The 11,306-nt window shown below is 52.3% G+C and overlaps 1 protein-coding gene across 1 annotated transcript; it reads left to right on the forward strand.

The window, feature by feature from the left end:
• The first annotated feature begins 4,324 nt into the window (after positions 1–4,324).
• HOXC13 (homeobox C13) lies at positions 4,325–11,009 on the forward strand. Its single transcript, XM_042944565.1, has 2 exons — positions 4,325–5,057; positions 10,580–11,009. Exons 1-2 carry the CDS (start codon positions 4,325–4,327, stop codon positions 10,834–10,836), a joined length of 990 nt encoding a protein of 329 aa, XP_042800499.1. The 3' UTR covers positions 10,837–11,009.
• Positions 11,010–11,306: the final 297 nt, after the last annotated feature.

An 11,306-nucleotide genomic window follows, 5' to 3' on the forward strand; every position in this document is an offset into this window, starting at 1 on the left:
GAATCCAGACCCCATGGTGGTGAGGCTCTTTGTTCTCCAGCAGCCTCAACCCACCCCCTCCTTTTTTTAAACTGGAATTTCTCCCATAAAAAAAAAAAAAACTGGGGGGGGCAGGAGCTTAAGAGCTTCAAGTTTGTTTTTTGTGTTTTTTTTTTTTTAATCCTGGGGAATATGAAAGAAACAGAGGAAATTAAGGAGAAAAGAAAGGGGAATCAACTGAGGCGTAATTTCCAGAAAGAAGAATCTGGGAGCAGGGGACACGTCAACTTCATTCCTCTCCCCCTGCTCCCCAGCCTGGCATTTAAGCTACACCCAGCGCTCAAATGTGCCCTTGAAGCTTGCACCCTCCTGCCGCAGGCACTGCCAGCTTACATCTCGGACTTTGTCTTTAATACAGTGGGCCAGGAATTCCAGCCTCAACTTCAGAAAGGCACAAACATCTGCCTCTTCATTTTCCTAGTGTTTTCCTGGGGGAGGCATAGGTAGCTAGGATGGGCATGCAAATGAAATGTGTATAGGAAGAGAGAAACAGACCAGTAGAGAGCATTATTTGCATACAGAGAATTTTGGCCAGAGCTAGGTGTCTTCATGAACACATTGGGTTGTGTCCACAAGGGCATGAGCTGGAACAGTGCATACAGCCTGCACACGGACCCAAATCCACGGGCCTGGAGCAAACACACACACACACACACACACACACACACACACACGCACTTTCACTGAGAAGGCATACTGAATATCTCCTTTGTACGTTAGAGACTTAGAAAAGAAGAATTTCAGAGTTGAGCTGAGCCTGGAACTCAGTCCCGAGAGGAAGCAGAGGACAGAGTGGCTCCGCCGCCCAGCCCTGACAAAAAAAAAAAAAAAAAAAAAAAGTCCCTTTGAGAAAGGGGCCCCAGAGCGGAGCCCCAGAGCGGAGCCCGGTCTTCCCGACGGGGGCCGAGGGGCTATTTTCCATTTTCCTTTGATTTAATGAAACGCTCCATCTTTACTCCCACACCGGCAGCTCGGCGAGAGACCGAGGAGTCACATTTCTTTTCCTTTCTCTTGATTTCCTCTAAACTTCCTCCACAGTCCAGCTCCATCGCCCCATCCACGCGGCCCGGCGGGCGAGGTGTGGCGGTGCGGTGGGGGGCGGGGGGGGGGTGGGTGGCGAGCGCCGGGCCGAGGGTTTCAGCGCCCGGCTTTCTAGGGCGGGATCGCCTCGGAGATGTAATTACTACGTTTCCAGTGGTGCACATTCTCCTGGAGTGTTTAATTTGGTTTTATTTGTGTCTCAGCGAGATCCACATTTTTTTTTTTTTCGGGGGAGGAGGGAGAAGCGACCCCAGGCTTAAAGTTAATTAACCAACCAGGCTTTACTTTTCACCGCCCGCCCGAAGGCGCCTGCACAGCCGCCTCCCTCCCCGCTCCCGGCGCGCCCCTGTCGTGGAACCAGTTTCAGGCGCGAAATGTCTTGGGGAACGCAGCGAAAGAGCCGGGAATGGTTCAGAGTATGCGGACACTTCTCCGGACGCTTTTAACCCCCGTAGCCCTAGACTTTCTCTTCCTCCAGCCTTCCCACACCCCCAGATCTCTTGGGGGGGCCTACATCTTCTTTGGCTGGTCTTCTTGATGAAGGAGACTTTGGTTCCCTCTCCTCTCGTCGCTAAAATTTGGCCGCATCGTGCCCCTAATAAATGGAATTGTAAAATTGCCGGGTTAATTAAATCTATATCTCACTGCAATAGGAACAGTTAATGTCCTTACATAAACCTGGAAAAGAACATACTATTAATTTTATTTATTGCTGGGCCGCCCTGCACCCAGATCCTTCCCGCCGTCCTGCCCCCTACTCCCAAAGGCTGGGGGAAGCGTGTCTTTGGGTCCGGGTCCGCGGAAGAGGCGGCTGGCATTGAGCTAGAGCTTTCCTGGACTGGGGAGGGAGCCCCAGGAATGGGGTGGGCGGTTCAGGCTCTTTGTTTCTCCTGGCGGCCCCGCAGAGCCCGGTCCACGTAGCTCCGGGTTCTCCACGGGACCCAGCACTTCACAGTAGGAGAAGCCTGGGTCTCCGCACTACCTCTACACCTGCGGCTGCCAGCCGGCAGGCCTCCTCGCCACCCACCCACAGCAGCAAGGCAGCAGGCGGATGGGGGCCAAGGTCACACGACCAAGTCTAGACTGGCCAGACCCTGTTTGCTCTCCTTGTTTTACCTTGACCTTGGACCCTGAGGCAGGAGAGCCAGATTCCTAGCCTAAAGCCGGCTCTCAGCGAGACCCCACCTTCCCCTGGCTCCCCTCTTCTCCCTCCACCATCCTTGCCCTCAACACACTTTCAAGCGAAGGCAGCTTACGTTTCAAGCCTCTCTCCTGTCTTTTCCTCCTCCTGCCAGCCCGGCCCAAAGCCTATTTTTCAGTCGCTGAGGTGACCCTTCGGGAGGAAGATCACACTGATAAAGATTCCTCGGTTCTCATCTCAACTCACCGACCCCAGGGCGCTCTCCATCGTCAAATACCACCTTCCCCTTACAGGGAGAAAGGAGGCGGCCAGTGGGCCAGATCTCAGTACAAACCTGGCATCTGCTCTCAGGTTTGAGGGATCCAGTGGGTCCGGACTAGCCTGGGGCTACCGCGCGGCCCCCGCTTGTGTGCTGTCTGGACAGGAGCACCCAGCATTTAAAATCTGTGGCAGTGGCAGGGAAGAGGGAGATGCTGCAGCCCCTCTCCCCTCTTTTCCTCTCTCTCTTTATTACCTCTTCTCCTCAGGGAGGCCCTGTGCTGAAAGGGAACTTGGCTCAATTCCACGGAGATGCGCTCTGGAAAGGGGTGACTCTACTGATGAGCTAAATTAGGCATAGGAAACCCAAGTCTGGAGACTGGGAAGGAGGAGGGGAGTTTTGGGGGGGGGGGGAACCCAGGAAGTTGGTACTAATTTTTTCTTTGAAATAGGGGGCAATTTTTAAACATGAAGACACTCCACACTAAAAAGGAGCGACCCCAAGAAAGCGGTGGGAGCTAAACTTGGCGTTGTCCAGCTGAGAACTGTGTTGATCCTGGCTCTGCCCCTCGGCCTTCTTAGGCCGATCAGCCCAGGCCACGGAGGGCGGAGACGGGGCCCCGGGGCTTAGGTCGGTCCTTCTGGGGTCTTACTGAGTTGTGCCTGGGAAGGATCCCTCCAAAGGGGCAGCTCCGCCGCCTGTCTCGCTTTCCACGTTTCCTTTTGTACACCGATCTGAGAGTGCTTGCTCTTGTTCTCATCACGGGCTTTTTAGCTTTTCTAGACCGTATCTTTCCCCCACTCCCTACCCCCCACGTCCCTGCCCTTTTCTTTGAAAATCTCTCTGAGGCTTTTTATTTCTATTGTACATTGAAATATCAGTCTATTCTATTGCCCTCATTTTCCTCCCTTCATTCTTTCTCCATTTTCCCTAAGAGCATCCCTCCACCCCCTCCGTGTACTGGTGTGTGTGTCTGTGTCGTGGGTTGGGGCTATCACATCCTCCCAGCCCTCTCTGCCCTGCGGTCAAGGAGCCGAAAGGGTCCCTCTCAGACAACCCGGGCTTTGGGGAAAGTGGCTGAAAGTCGGAAGTGGAAATACAATCCCGACACCAAAGTCTCGGTGCGCGGTGTCAGGTTCTTTCCATCCGTGAGCTCCAGGGGATTATGCCAGGGCCAGAACCAGGGCTCCCCACGCCTTGCCCGCTCGCTTCCGCCTGTCTAGTTTATTTATTAAGAGAAAAAAAAAGGCAGTTTCTCCTCTATCCTTAGCCCCAACCCCAATCCAGTCCCAGGGATCGTTTTTTGGGGTGGGGGTCGGTCTTCCCCACAGACGATCTAAACCTAAACCTAGAGGGAGGCGCCCAGGAACAGTCCTAGCGTCTCCAGACTCCTTTGCGTCGGCCAAATTCAGCCTCCCCCTCCTCCCTCTCCCTCCCTCGGGCCTGCCAGGGGGGCGTTGCCCTGTCCCTTTAAATCTCCCAGCTCCCTCCTCTTTGCCCCTCCTGAGAGCCAATCAGCAGAGACCAGTTTCCCTTTGCCCCGCCCCACCGCCAGGGGTGGGAACCCCAGGAGACCTGGCTCCGGCGTCACGTGCACCGGTCGCGTCACACGGGCGCGGGAGGGGTGCAGAGGGGAGTCGGGCGGGAGACGGCGGATTTCTTAATGAAGTGTCCCCGCATGCGTAGAGGGACTGTGGGGAGGGAGGTGGAAGCACCCGGAGGAGGAGGGGAGGGGAAGGGAGGAAAGGGAGGAGGGATGGGGGAGGGGAAAAGAGAGCGAGGTGTCTCCCTAGCTCGCAGCCTCTGGCAAGTGGAGTTTTTAAAAAGCTCGAGCAGATCATGTCATGACGACTTCGCTGCTCCTGCATCCGCGCTGGCCGGAGAGCCTTATGTACGTCTATGAGGACAGCGCGGCGGAGAGCGGCAGCGGAGGAGGCGGCGGGGGAGGCGGCGGCGCGGGCGGCGCGGGGGGCGGCTGCAGCGGAGCGAGCCCCGGCAAAGCCCCCAGCATGGACGGGCTGGGCAGCAGCTGCCCGGCCAGCCACTGCCGCGACCTGCTTCCGCACCCCGTGCTGGGCCGCCCGCCGGCTCCCCTGGGCGCCCCACAGGGCGCCGTCTACACGGACATCCCGGCCCCAGAGGCTGCGCGCCAGTGCGCCCCGCCGCCGGCGCCCCCCACCTCGTCCAGCGCCACCCTGGGCTACGGCTACCCGTTCGGTGGCAGCTACTACGGCTGCCGCCTGTCGCACAACGTGAACCTGCAGCAAAAGCCTTGCGCCTACCACCCGGGTGATAAATACCCGGAGCCATCGGGCGCCCTGCCGGGTGACGACCTGTCCTCCAGGGCCAAGGAGTTCGCCTTCTACCCCAGCTTCGCCAGCTCCTACCAGGCGATGCCCGGCTACCTGGACGTGTCGGTGGTGCCTGGGATCAGCGGGCACCCAGAGCCGCGTCACGACGCGCTCATCCCCGTCGAAGGCTACCAGCATTGGGCTCTCTCCAACGGCTGGGACAGTCAGGTGTATTGCTCCAAGGAGCAGTCGCAGTCCGCCCACCTCTGGAAGTCTCCCTTTCCAGGTAAGGAAGGGGCCCGAGCGCCGCCGTCGCCAGGGACCCCTCCCCGCCCCGCCTGCCTCGGGGCTCCGCGCCTCAGCCACCCCCGCCGTCTGGCTCCGGCGCGCCGGCTCTGCTGGGCTGCCGATGGAGCCGGCCCGGCGAGCTGCGCTGAGGAATGCGCCGGGGAAGAAATCTGCTCCGACACGTTCCCCGGAGCTGCCCGGCCGAGAGTGAAGCAATCAGAGGCGCCCGATCGCCGGGCCGCCGGCTCCGCTCTGGTAGGGAGCTCGCCTCCTCCTCCCCCAGCCTGCTCCAGTCTCACGCGCGGCTCTTGGCCCCCCGTAGCCCGCTTCCAGCCAGGAATGGGGGTGGGGTGGGCCTTGGGTGCTTTGGAATCTGAAACCACCAGGACAAAACCCTCAACTCACGGAAAATTGGGGGGGGGGGGGGTAATAAGAACTACCTCGCCTGAATTTTCAAGATCGTTCAGGCACTAGACAGGTTTTTTTGTTTTTGTTTTTTTGGATAGGGGTCTAATTTGTCGGTTCTAAAGAAATGCAGAATATTTTCTTTCATTGATTTATTTTAAGAATTCCGCCACGAATGTCCCGATCATGAAGGGATCCCAACTAAAATCTCTAGAGAGGGTGTAGAGAAAAGGGAGTTTGCATCTCTCTCCAGGGATAGAAAATTTTCTTTGCCTCTCTGGCATACTGAGCTCAAATCCTGTGGGTGTTCCCCCACGAACTCCCCCAAATGTCGGGGAGAAAGAGAGTTTTCTATGTTTCAAACACAGATAAAGGGGAATGAGGATGAGAAGTAGGGGACGGAAGACCTGTGCTGGATAGAGCTGGGATCCAGGCCCGGGTTAGGGACCCCTAAGTCTTTGCCTGTGTGTGCTGGGGATTTACCAGTGTCCTGTTTTTGTTTTTGTTTTTCAACTGAGGCTATTACTGAACCAGAGGGGATCCTGCAATCCTCACCACTCCCCAGATGAGAAATGTCAGTTCCAGGTTTGTCAAATTCACATCAGGAGCTTAGGATTCAGCACTGCACTGACAAATTACATATCCAGAGCCTAAGTCTGCTCTAGTTGTATGCAGAGCCTGGTGGGAGAGGGTTGACTGGCTCCATTCTATTGCCTACAGGAGTCCTGGGGGGCCCAGAGAAGCCACAAATGTCTCCCCATACTATGTAAAGGGGCCTCCGGCTCTACATGTGAGCCCAGGGACATTTTCACCGGGAATTATAGATCTGAAGACCTCCTAAGGGTGGGCCTGAAAATTCCTCTGCATCCGGGATTGGGGAAAGGGCAGATGGTGAAAAAAAAATCACTGAATGGTGTTAAAAAGTGTAGAAACTAACATTCTTGCAAATATTATGAGATTACTTAGTATAACACAACTGAATATCAGGGTGGGACCCACACTAGACACCCCATTTCTGGCTGCCAGAAGATTGCAGGATGATAGAATTTTAGTACGTTGGTATCATGCGTTACCGACTCTGTATTGGCCATAATATTTTTATAGAATAATTTCTGTTATTAACTACCTAATATGAAACACATGATGACACATTTCTAGACGATAGGCAATTCACATGTAAGTATACAATCATGTATTACAGAGAGACGGCCCTTTAATTCTCCATCTCACCCAAATGGAAAACTCCTTTGGAGACAGGGGTCCAGCAGGAATTCCTGGAGCAGGGGGAGCCGGTAGGCCATGCCAAGGGGCCAAGGGGCAGGGGAGCAGATGGCCACCTGGCCCACTGTGGGCAGAGGCACAGGTGTAGAGCAATGGGCAATGGGTTTAGCTTAGAGAGGTGAAGAGAAGGATACTCTGGCATCCTTGTGTATGTGGAGGGAGGTGGGGGTGAAGGATTGGAGAGAAGCTCAGAAATATCTTTGAGCAAAATATACATCTTAAATATTCCCGGGGCGGGGGGGGGGGCGGGAAACTGCTCAGAATAAACACTTTTTGATCATAGCCTCCTAGAGAAAAATATCTTTGAAATAAAAAAAAAATACAGCCCAATTGAGATTTAATACACTTGCAAATTACGGCATGGAAATGGATATAAAACCCACTGTGTCTCAGCAGCTATGGGCTCACACACTCCCTGTGTAGAAATAGAACCAGGCTGGTGTATCTCAGTGAGTGCAGACGTCCAGGCAAAAAAGCAGATGAAAAAGAAATTATCTTCAGACACCCTCCACCTTTCTACCCACACAGAGATCTTTTAGAAGTAGTGAGATTTCCAGATAACTCTGTCTATGCAATTGTGGTTTTTTCCGGCAGCATCTAGGCATAAACACTACTGTCTCTCTTTAGCGCCTCTGGCTCTGAGAAACCTCATCTATGGCAGTCTGGGCTGGTGTGGGATATGGAGGCAATTGTTCAGAAAGATCCAGATAATTAGAGCCAAGATGTGTTGTGGCTTCTTCCTTCCCCCAATTATAGAGACCCTTGTTTCATTGCTCTTTTTTTTTTTTTTTTCCTTCCTATGGTGAGATAGATTTTTTTTTTTTTTTTTAAACAGAGAGAGGCAAAAATTCCAGAAGAGAATCAGCAAAAATTCCAAGATAGAATCAGAATTGGGGGTGGGGGGCAGAGAGGACAGGGAGAGACAGAGTCAGATAGGATTAGGGGAGACCAATAAAATGAAATAGTGGGTTCTTTGGGTCATATTGGAAGTCCCTACTGATAAGCTTTGGATTATGGTTGAGAAGAGGAGCTAGGATTCCTGGCTGGACAAAGTCCTCTACAGGGCGCAGAGCTCTGTTGTAAGAGTGGGTGGTCAAGAGCCAGTGGGCAGTAGGAACCATACACAGGACCCCAAGAGTAAGCTAGAGCTGAGCATTGATCTGATTTTTATTCACTTTTCAAAGGTGTCTGTTAGATCCTCAGGTATGAAGTGGGGTGTGTGTGTGTGTGTGTGTGTGTGTGTGTGTGTGTGTAGATGCTCTGGAGGGAGGTTAGGGAAGGCCTGATCGTAAAATTAATAACCAAGTCCCCTACTTACTTTAGGCAGCATAGACACAACTTGAGGTCTAAACTTCCAGATGTTTCTACATCTGTGGATCCCAATTCCTTTCCAGACAAGACAGCGGACAATTAAAGGAGGCTTCTTTGAGAAGGCAAGACTGAACGTATTTTTCCAGGAGGCCAAAACAACCAACATTTTGGTCAGATCCATTAAACACTTGGGCAAATCAAGCCTCGGCATCCTATAGAGAAAAATAACCAATTTAGACCAGTTATCTGTTTTTCAAAACTGATTTTTAAGGATTGTGTTGATTGACCCTCATCAGAAATTTAGAGTTGGGTTTAGGGGATCCAAAATTGGGAAGGTAACTGTGAGCATTTTGAGAAAATGAGATAAAAAATCAGGGACAATTAGCTGGTTAATTCAGGAACCGAAACCCACTTTATCTCATTTTGCTCTCCAGTGAAAAGGAGGCATTTTGGAGCTGGATTGTACAAGATAGGCTATTTCCATTTCAGAACATACTACATCATGATGTCGAGTCAGAAAATCTCTGCTTAAAATCTGGCTCTGCTTCTTAAGTCATTTTACCCACTCTAAGCGTCACATTCCTCATCTTGTAAGTTGGGCTTAATAAAAATAAACCTGAAAAAAATGTTCTAAGGATTTATTTTTTTTTTAAAGACAGATACCTCATGGTATCACTACTTACTGTCTTCATGTTACTCTTGTCCCAGAATCACCCATCTCCTGAATCATGGCTACATCTGTAAGAGTAAAACAGATTTGAGGACTGAGAGATGGTTAAAGATTATCTGGTGCAAAAAAATCCTTTTTAACCCAAAGGAGCTCTGTGAAAGTGAAGTTGTTTTGTGTTTCAGATTTTTTAAAAAAAGCCTTGGCCCATTCCTACATAGGCAGACACAGGTGACAAGTCCAACAATTTTCCTGAGAAATTGGCATCATGACGACAGCTAAACCAGGCCATTGGAACCCCCCTTTTCACATATTCTTCCTGAGTGCTTTATTTCCCACTGCATTTGATTGTGACCCTCTTCTCTTTCCAGCCTGTGTAGACAAGTATTCCTGGATGAGAGCAGACCTAATGGCAATGGTGTAGAGAAGGTGTTTTATGAGGGTGGGGTGAGAACAAGCATTTCAGGAAGAGCTTTGTGTCTATGTTCTGGACTGCCTCTCTACTTCCAAAGGGCACTAAGAATGAAGGGGGGTCCTCAAATATTCAGTCCTCATCATTGGCTTTTACCTGAAGAAGTCTAACAATGACATTTTTTTTAAATTGAGGGGTGAATTATTCAGATAGTCCCCCCCCCACTCCCCACTTCCCCTTGAAAGTGTTGCCATGACCTTTTTATTAACAGGGATGAGAGTGGAGTGGAAGGGGGATATAAGTGAAATATATTGTTCTTAGTTCCTGGGAAATTCACAGAGCATAAAGAAATTGAACTAGCAGTGGTTGGGATAACAAGGTACTTAGGGTTTAAGGTTAGTGTTCCTGCATGCGATGGCCACAGTTTCCCTCAACTTTGGAGGAATGGAGAGGAGAGGTCTTTGGAGCAGAATTTGCTGTCTTGGTGAGTGGACACTTGTAGGGGCAAGAGGAGGGGCACTGAGTTCTTTTTGTAGAAGACTTATGTGAACAGTGGGTTTTAGCCCAGAGGTCTCTCCTGGTACTTCCTTTGGTGGGCAGACCCTGGGGTGTGGACCCCTTACCTCCAGGGTCCTGATTCCCTACAACTCAGGTCCAGGACCTCCTACCTTGGATGTCGTTAAATGGCTCACAACATTGGACTTCTAGAGCGATGGGCTCCCAGGCAGGCTGGCTTCACCTGGATACTTTTCTTCTCTACCTCTTCGTACAGGTCTCCGATTCCTAGGGTAGAGGCAGTGACCAAAGGCATGAGGCCCCACTTGGTGGTCTGTGCCCACCGAAGCTGTCTCTCAGCCATGCTCTCCCTCAAACACACAACAGAACATTTCCCCCCTGATAATGGCACAGTCTATACTGATGGTTGCCCAAATAATCTAACTGCAGGAAGGAGGAATTTTCCTGAATACCTGCAATCCTCTAGACCCTCAGACCAGGGTGGAATTTGTAGGGACCCTTTTACAGGTACAGGAGTCTAATAATGAGTGCTGTGCAGAGCCATATTGGAGCCGGAGGCAAAAGAAAAAAATCAGTACTACTGGTCCCACGTTTATTTTAAAATTTGTGATTTTGTTTATCATGGATTTTTTTGCACTTGTTTTTTAAACATTGCCTGAAAATGTTATTTCGATTCCCAAGTTTTTGGCGCCCCCTCCCCTCTTTTCAAGTTGGCATTAGGGGCAACACACCCGTGACCTCGCCTTAGCGGTGGCCTTGCTCATAACAGAGGCACAAAGGACTGGGGGGCAATCCCTCTGTCCCCTTGGAATCCCTGCCGCAACCTTGCGCCTACACGGTGGTGCAACCTGGGGCGCACAGCCTGGTCGGTCCAGGGTCCAGACACACGACTCACTTCCTGCCGCCCGCCTTCTTTCTCTCCCCCCAGACGTGGTTCCCCTACAGCCCGAGGTGAGCAGCTATCGGCGAGGGCGCAAGAAACGCGTGCCCTACACCAAGGTGCAGCTGAAGGAGCTAGAGAAGGAGTACGCGGCCAGCAAGTTCATCACCAAAGAGAAGCGCCGGCGCATCTCTGCCACCACGAACCTCTCGGAGCGCCAGGTCACCATCTGGTTTCAGAACCGGCGGGTCAAAGAGAAGAAGGTGGTCAGCAAATCGAAAGCGCCTCATCTCCACTCCACCTGACCGCCCATCTGGCCACCCGCCCCATCTATTTATGTCGCCGCTTTGTACCATAACCGAACCCACCGATGGACGCTTCGCCGGTGCGGACGAATATTTAATGTTAACGAGAAAGAGTAACCGCGTCGCGGGAGGCAGAGAGGATCCGAGGGCGAGTTCCGCAGCCCCCTGCTCCCCACCCCATCCTCAACCCCCACCCCCATGCAGATGGGACCTACTAGCCTCTACAGCTTTGGAGGTGGGTGTGGGTGGGCTGTGGGAGGAAGGCTAACTGCCTCCACATCCCTTTGCCCTCGACCTTGGCTTGCCAGAAAACCTAATGGCAGCAGAGAGCCCGATCATTCCAACCAAAGCAGGGTTGGGGGATCCCGAATGACCCCATTCTTGCCTCATCCTTTGCCCAGGCAGGTTGATGACCCTCCTGAGGGTGGGGCCTCGGTGCAGGACCTGGTGAGCTCATACCATCCCCCCCA

The sequence above is a fragment of the Panthera leo genome, chromosome B4 (assembly GCF_018350215.1).
Source record: "Panthera leo isolate Ple1 chromosome B4, P.leo_Ple1_pat1.1, whole genome shotgun sequence".
NCBI lineage: Eukaryota > Metazoa > Chordata > Mammalia > Carnivora > Felidae > Panthera > Panthera leo.

Bases quoted from the DNA above. Each gene is read 5' to 3' on its own strand.
- HOXC13 (XM_042944565.1), top strand. From the start codon at position 4,325: ATGACGACTTCGCTGCTCCTGCATCCGCGCTGGCCGGAGAGCCTTATG. The intron at 5,058-10,579 runs GTAAGGAAGGGG...CTCTCCCCCCAG, and splicing joins CTGGAAGTCTCCCTTTCCAG to ACGTGGTTCCCCTACAGCCC.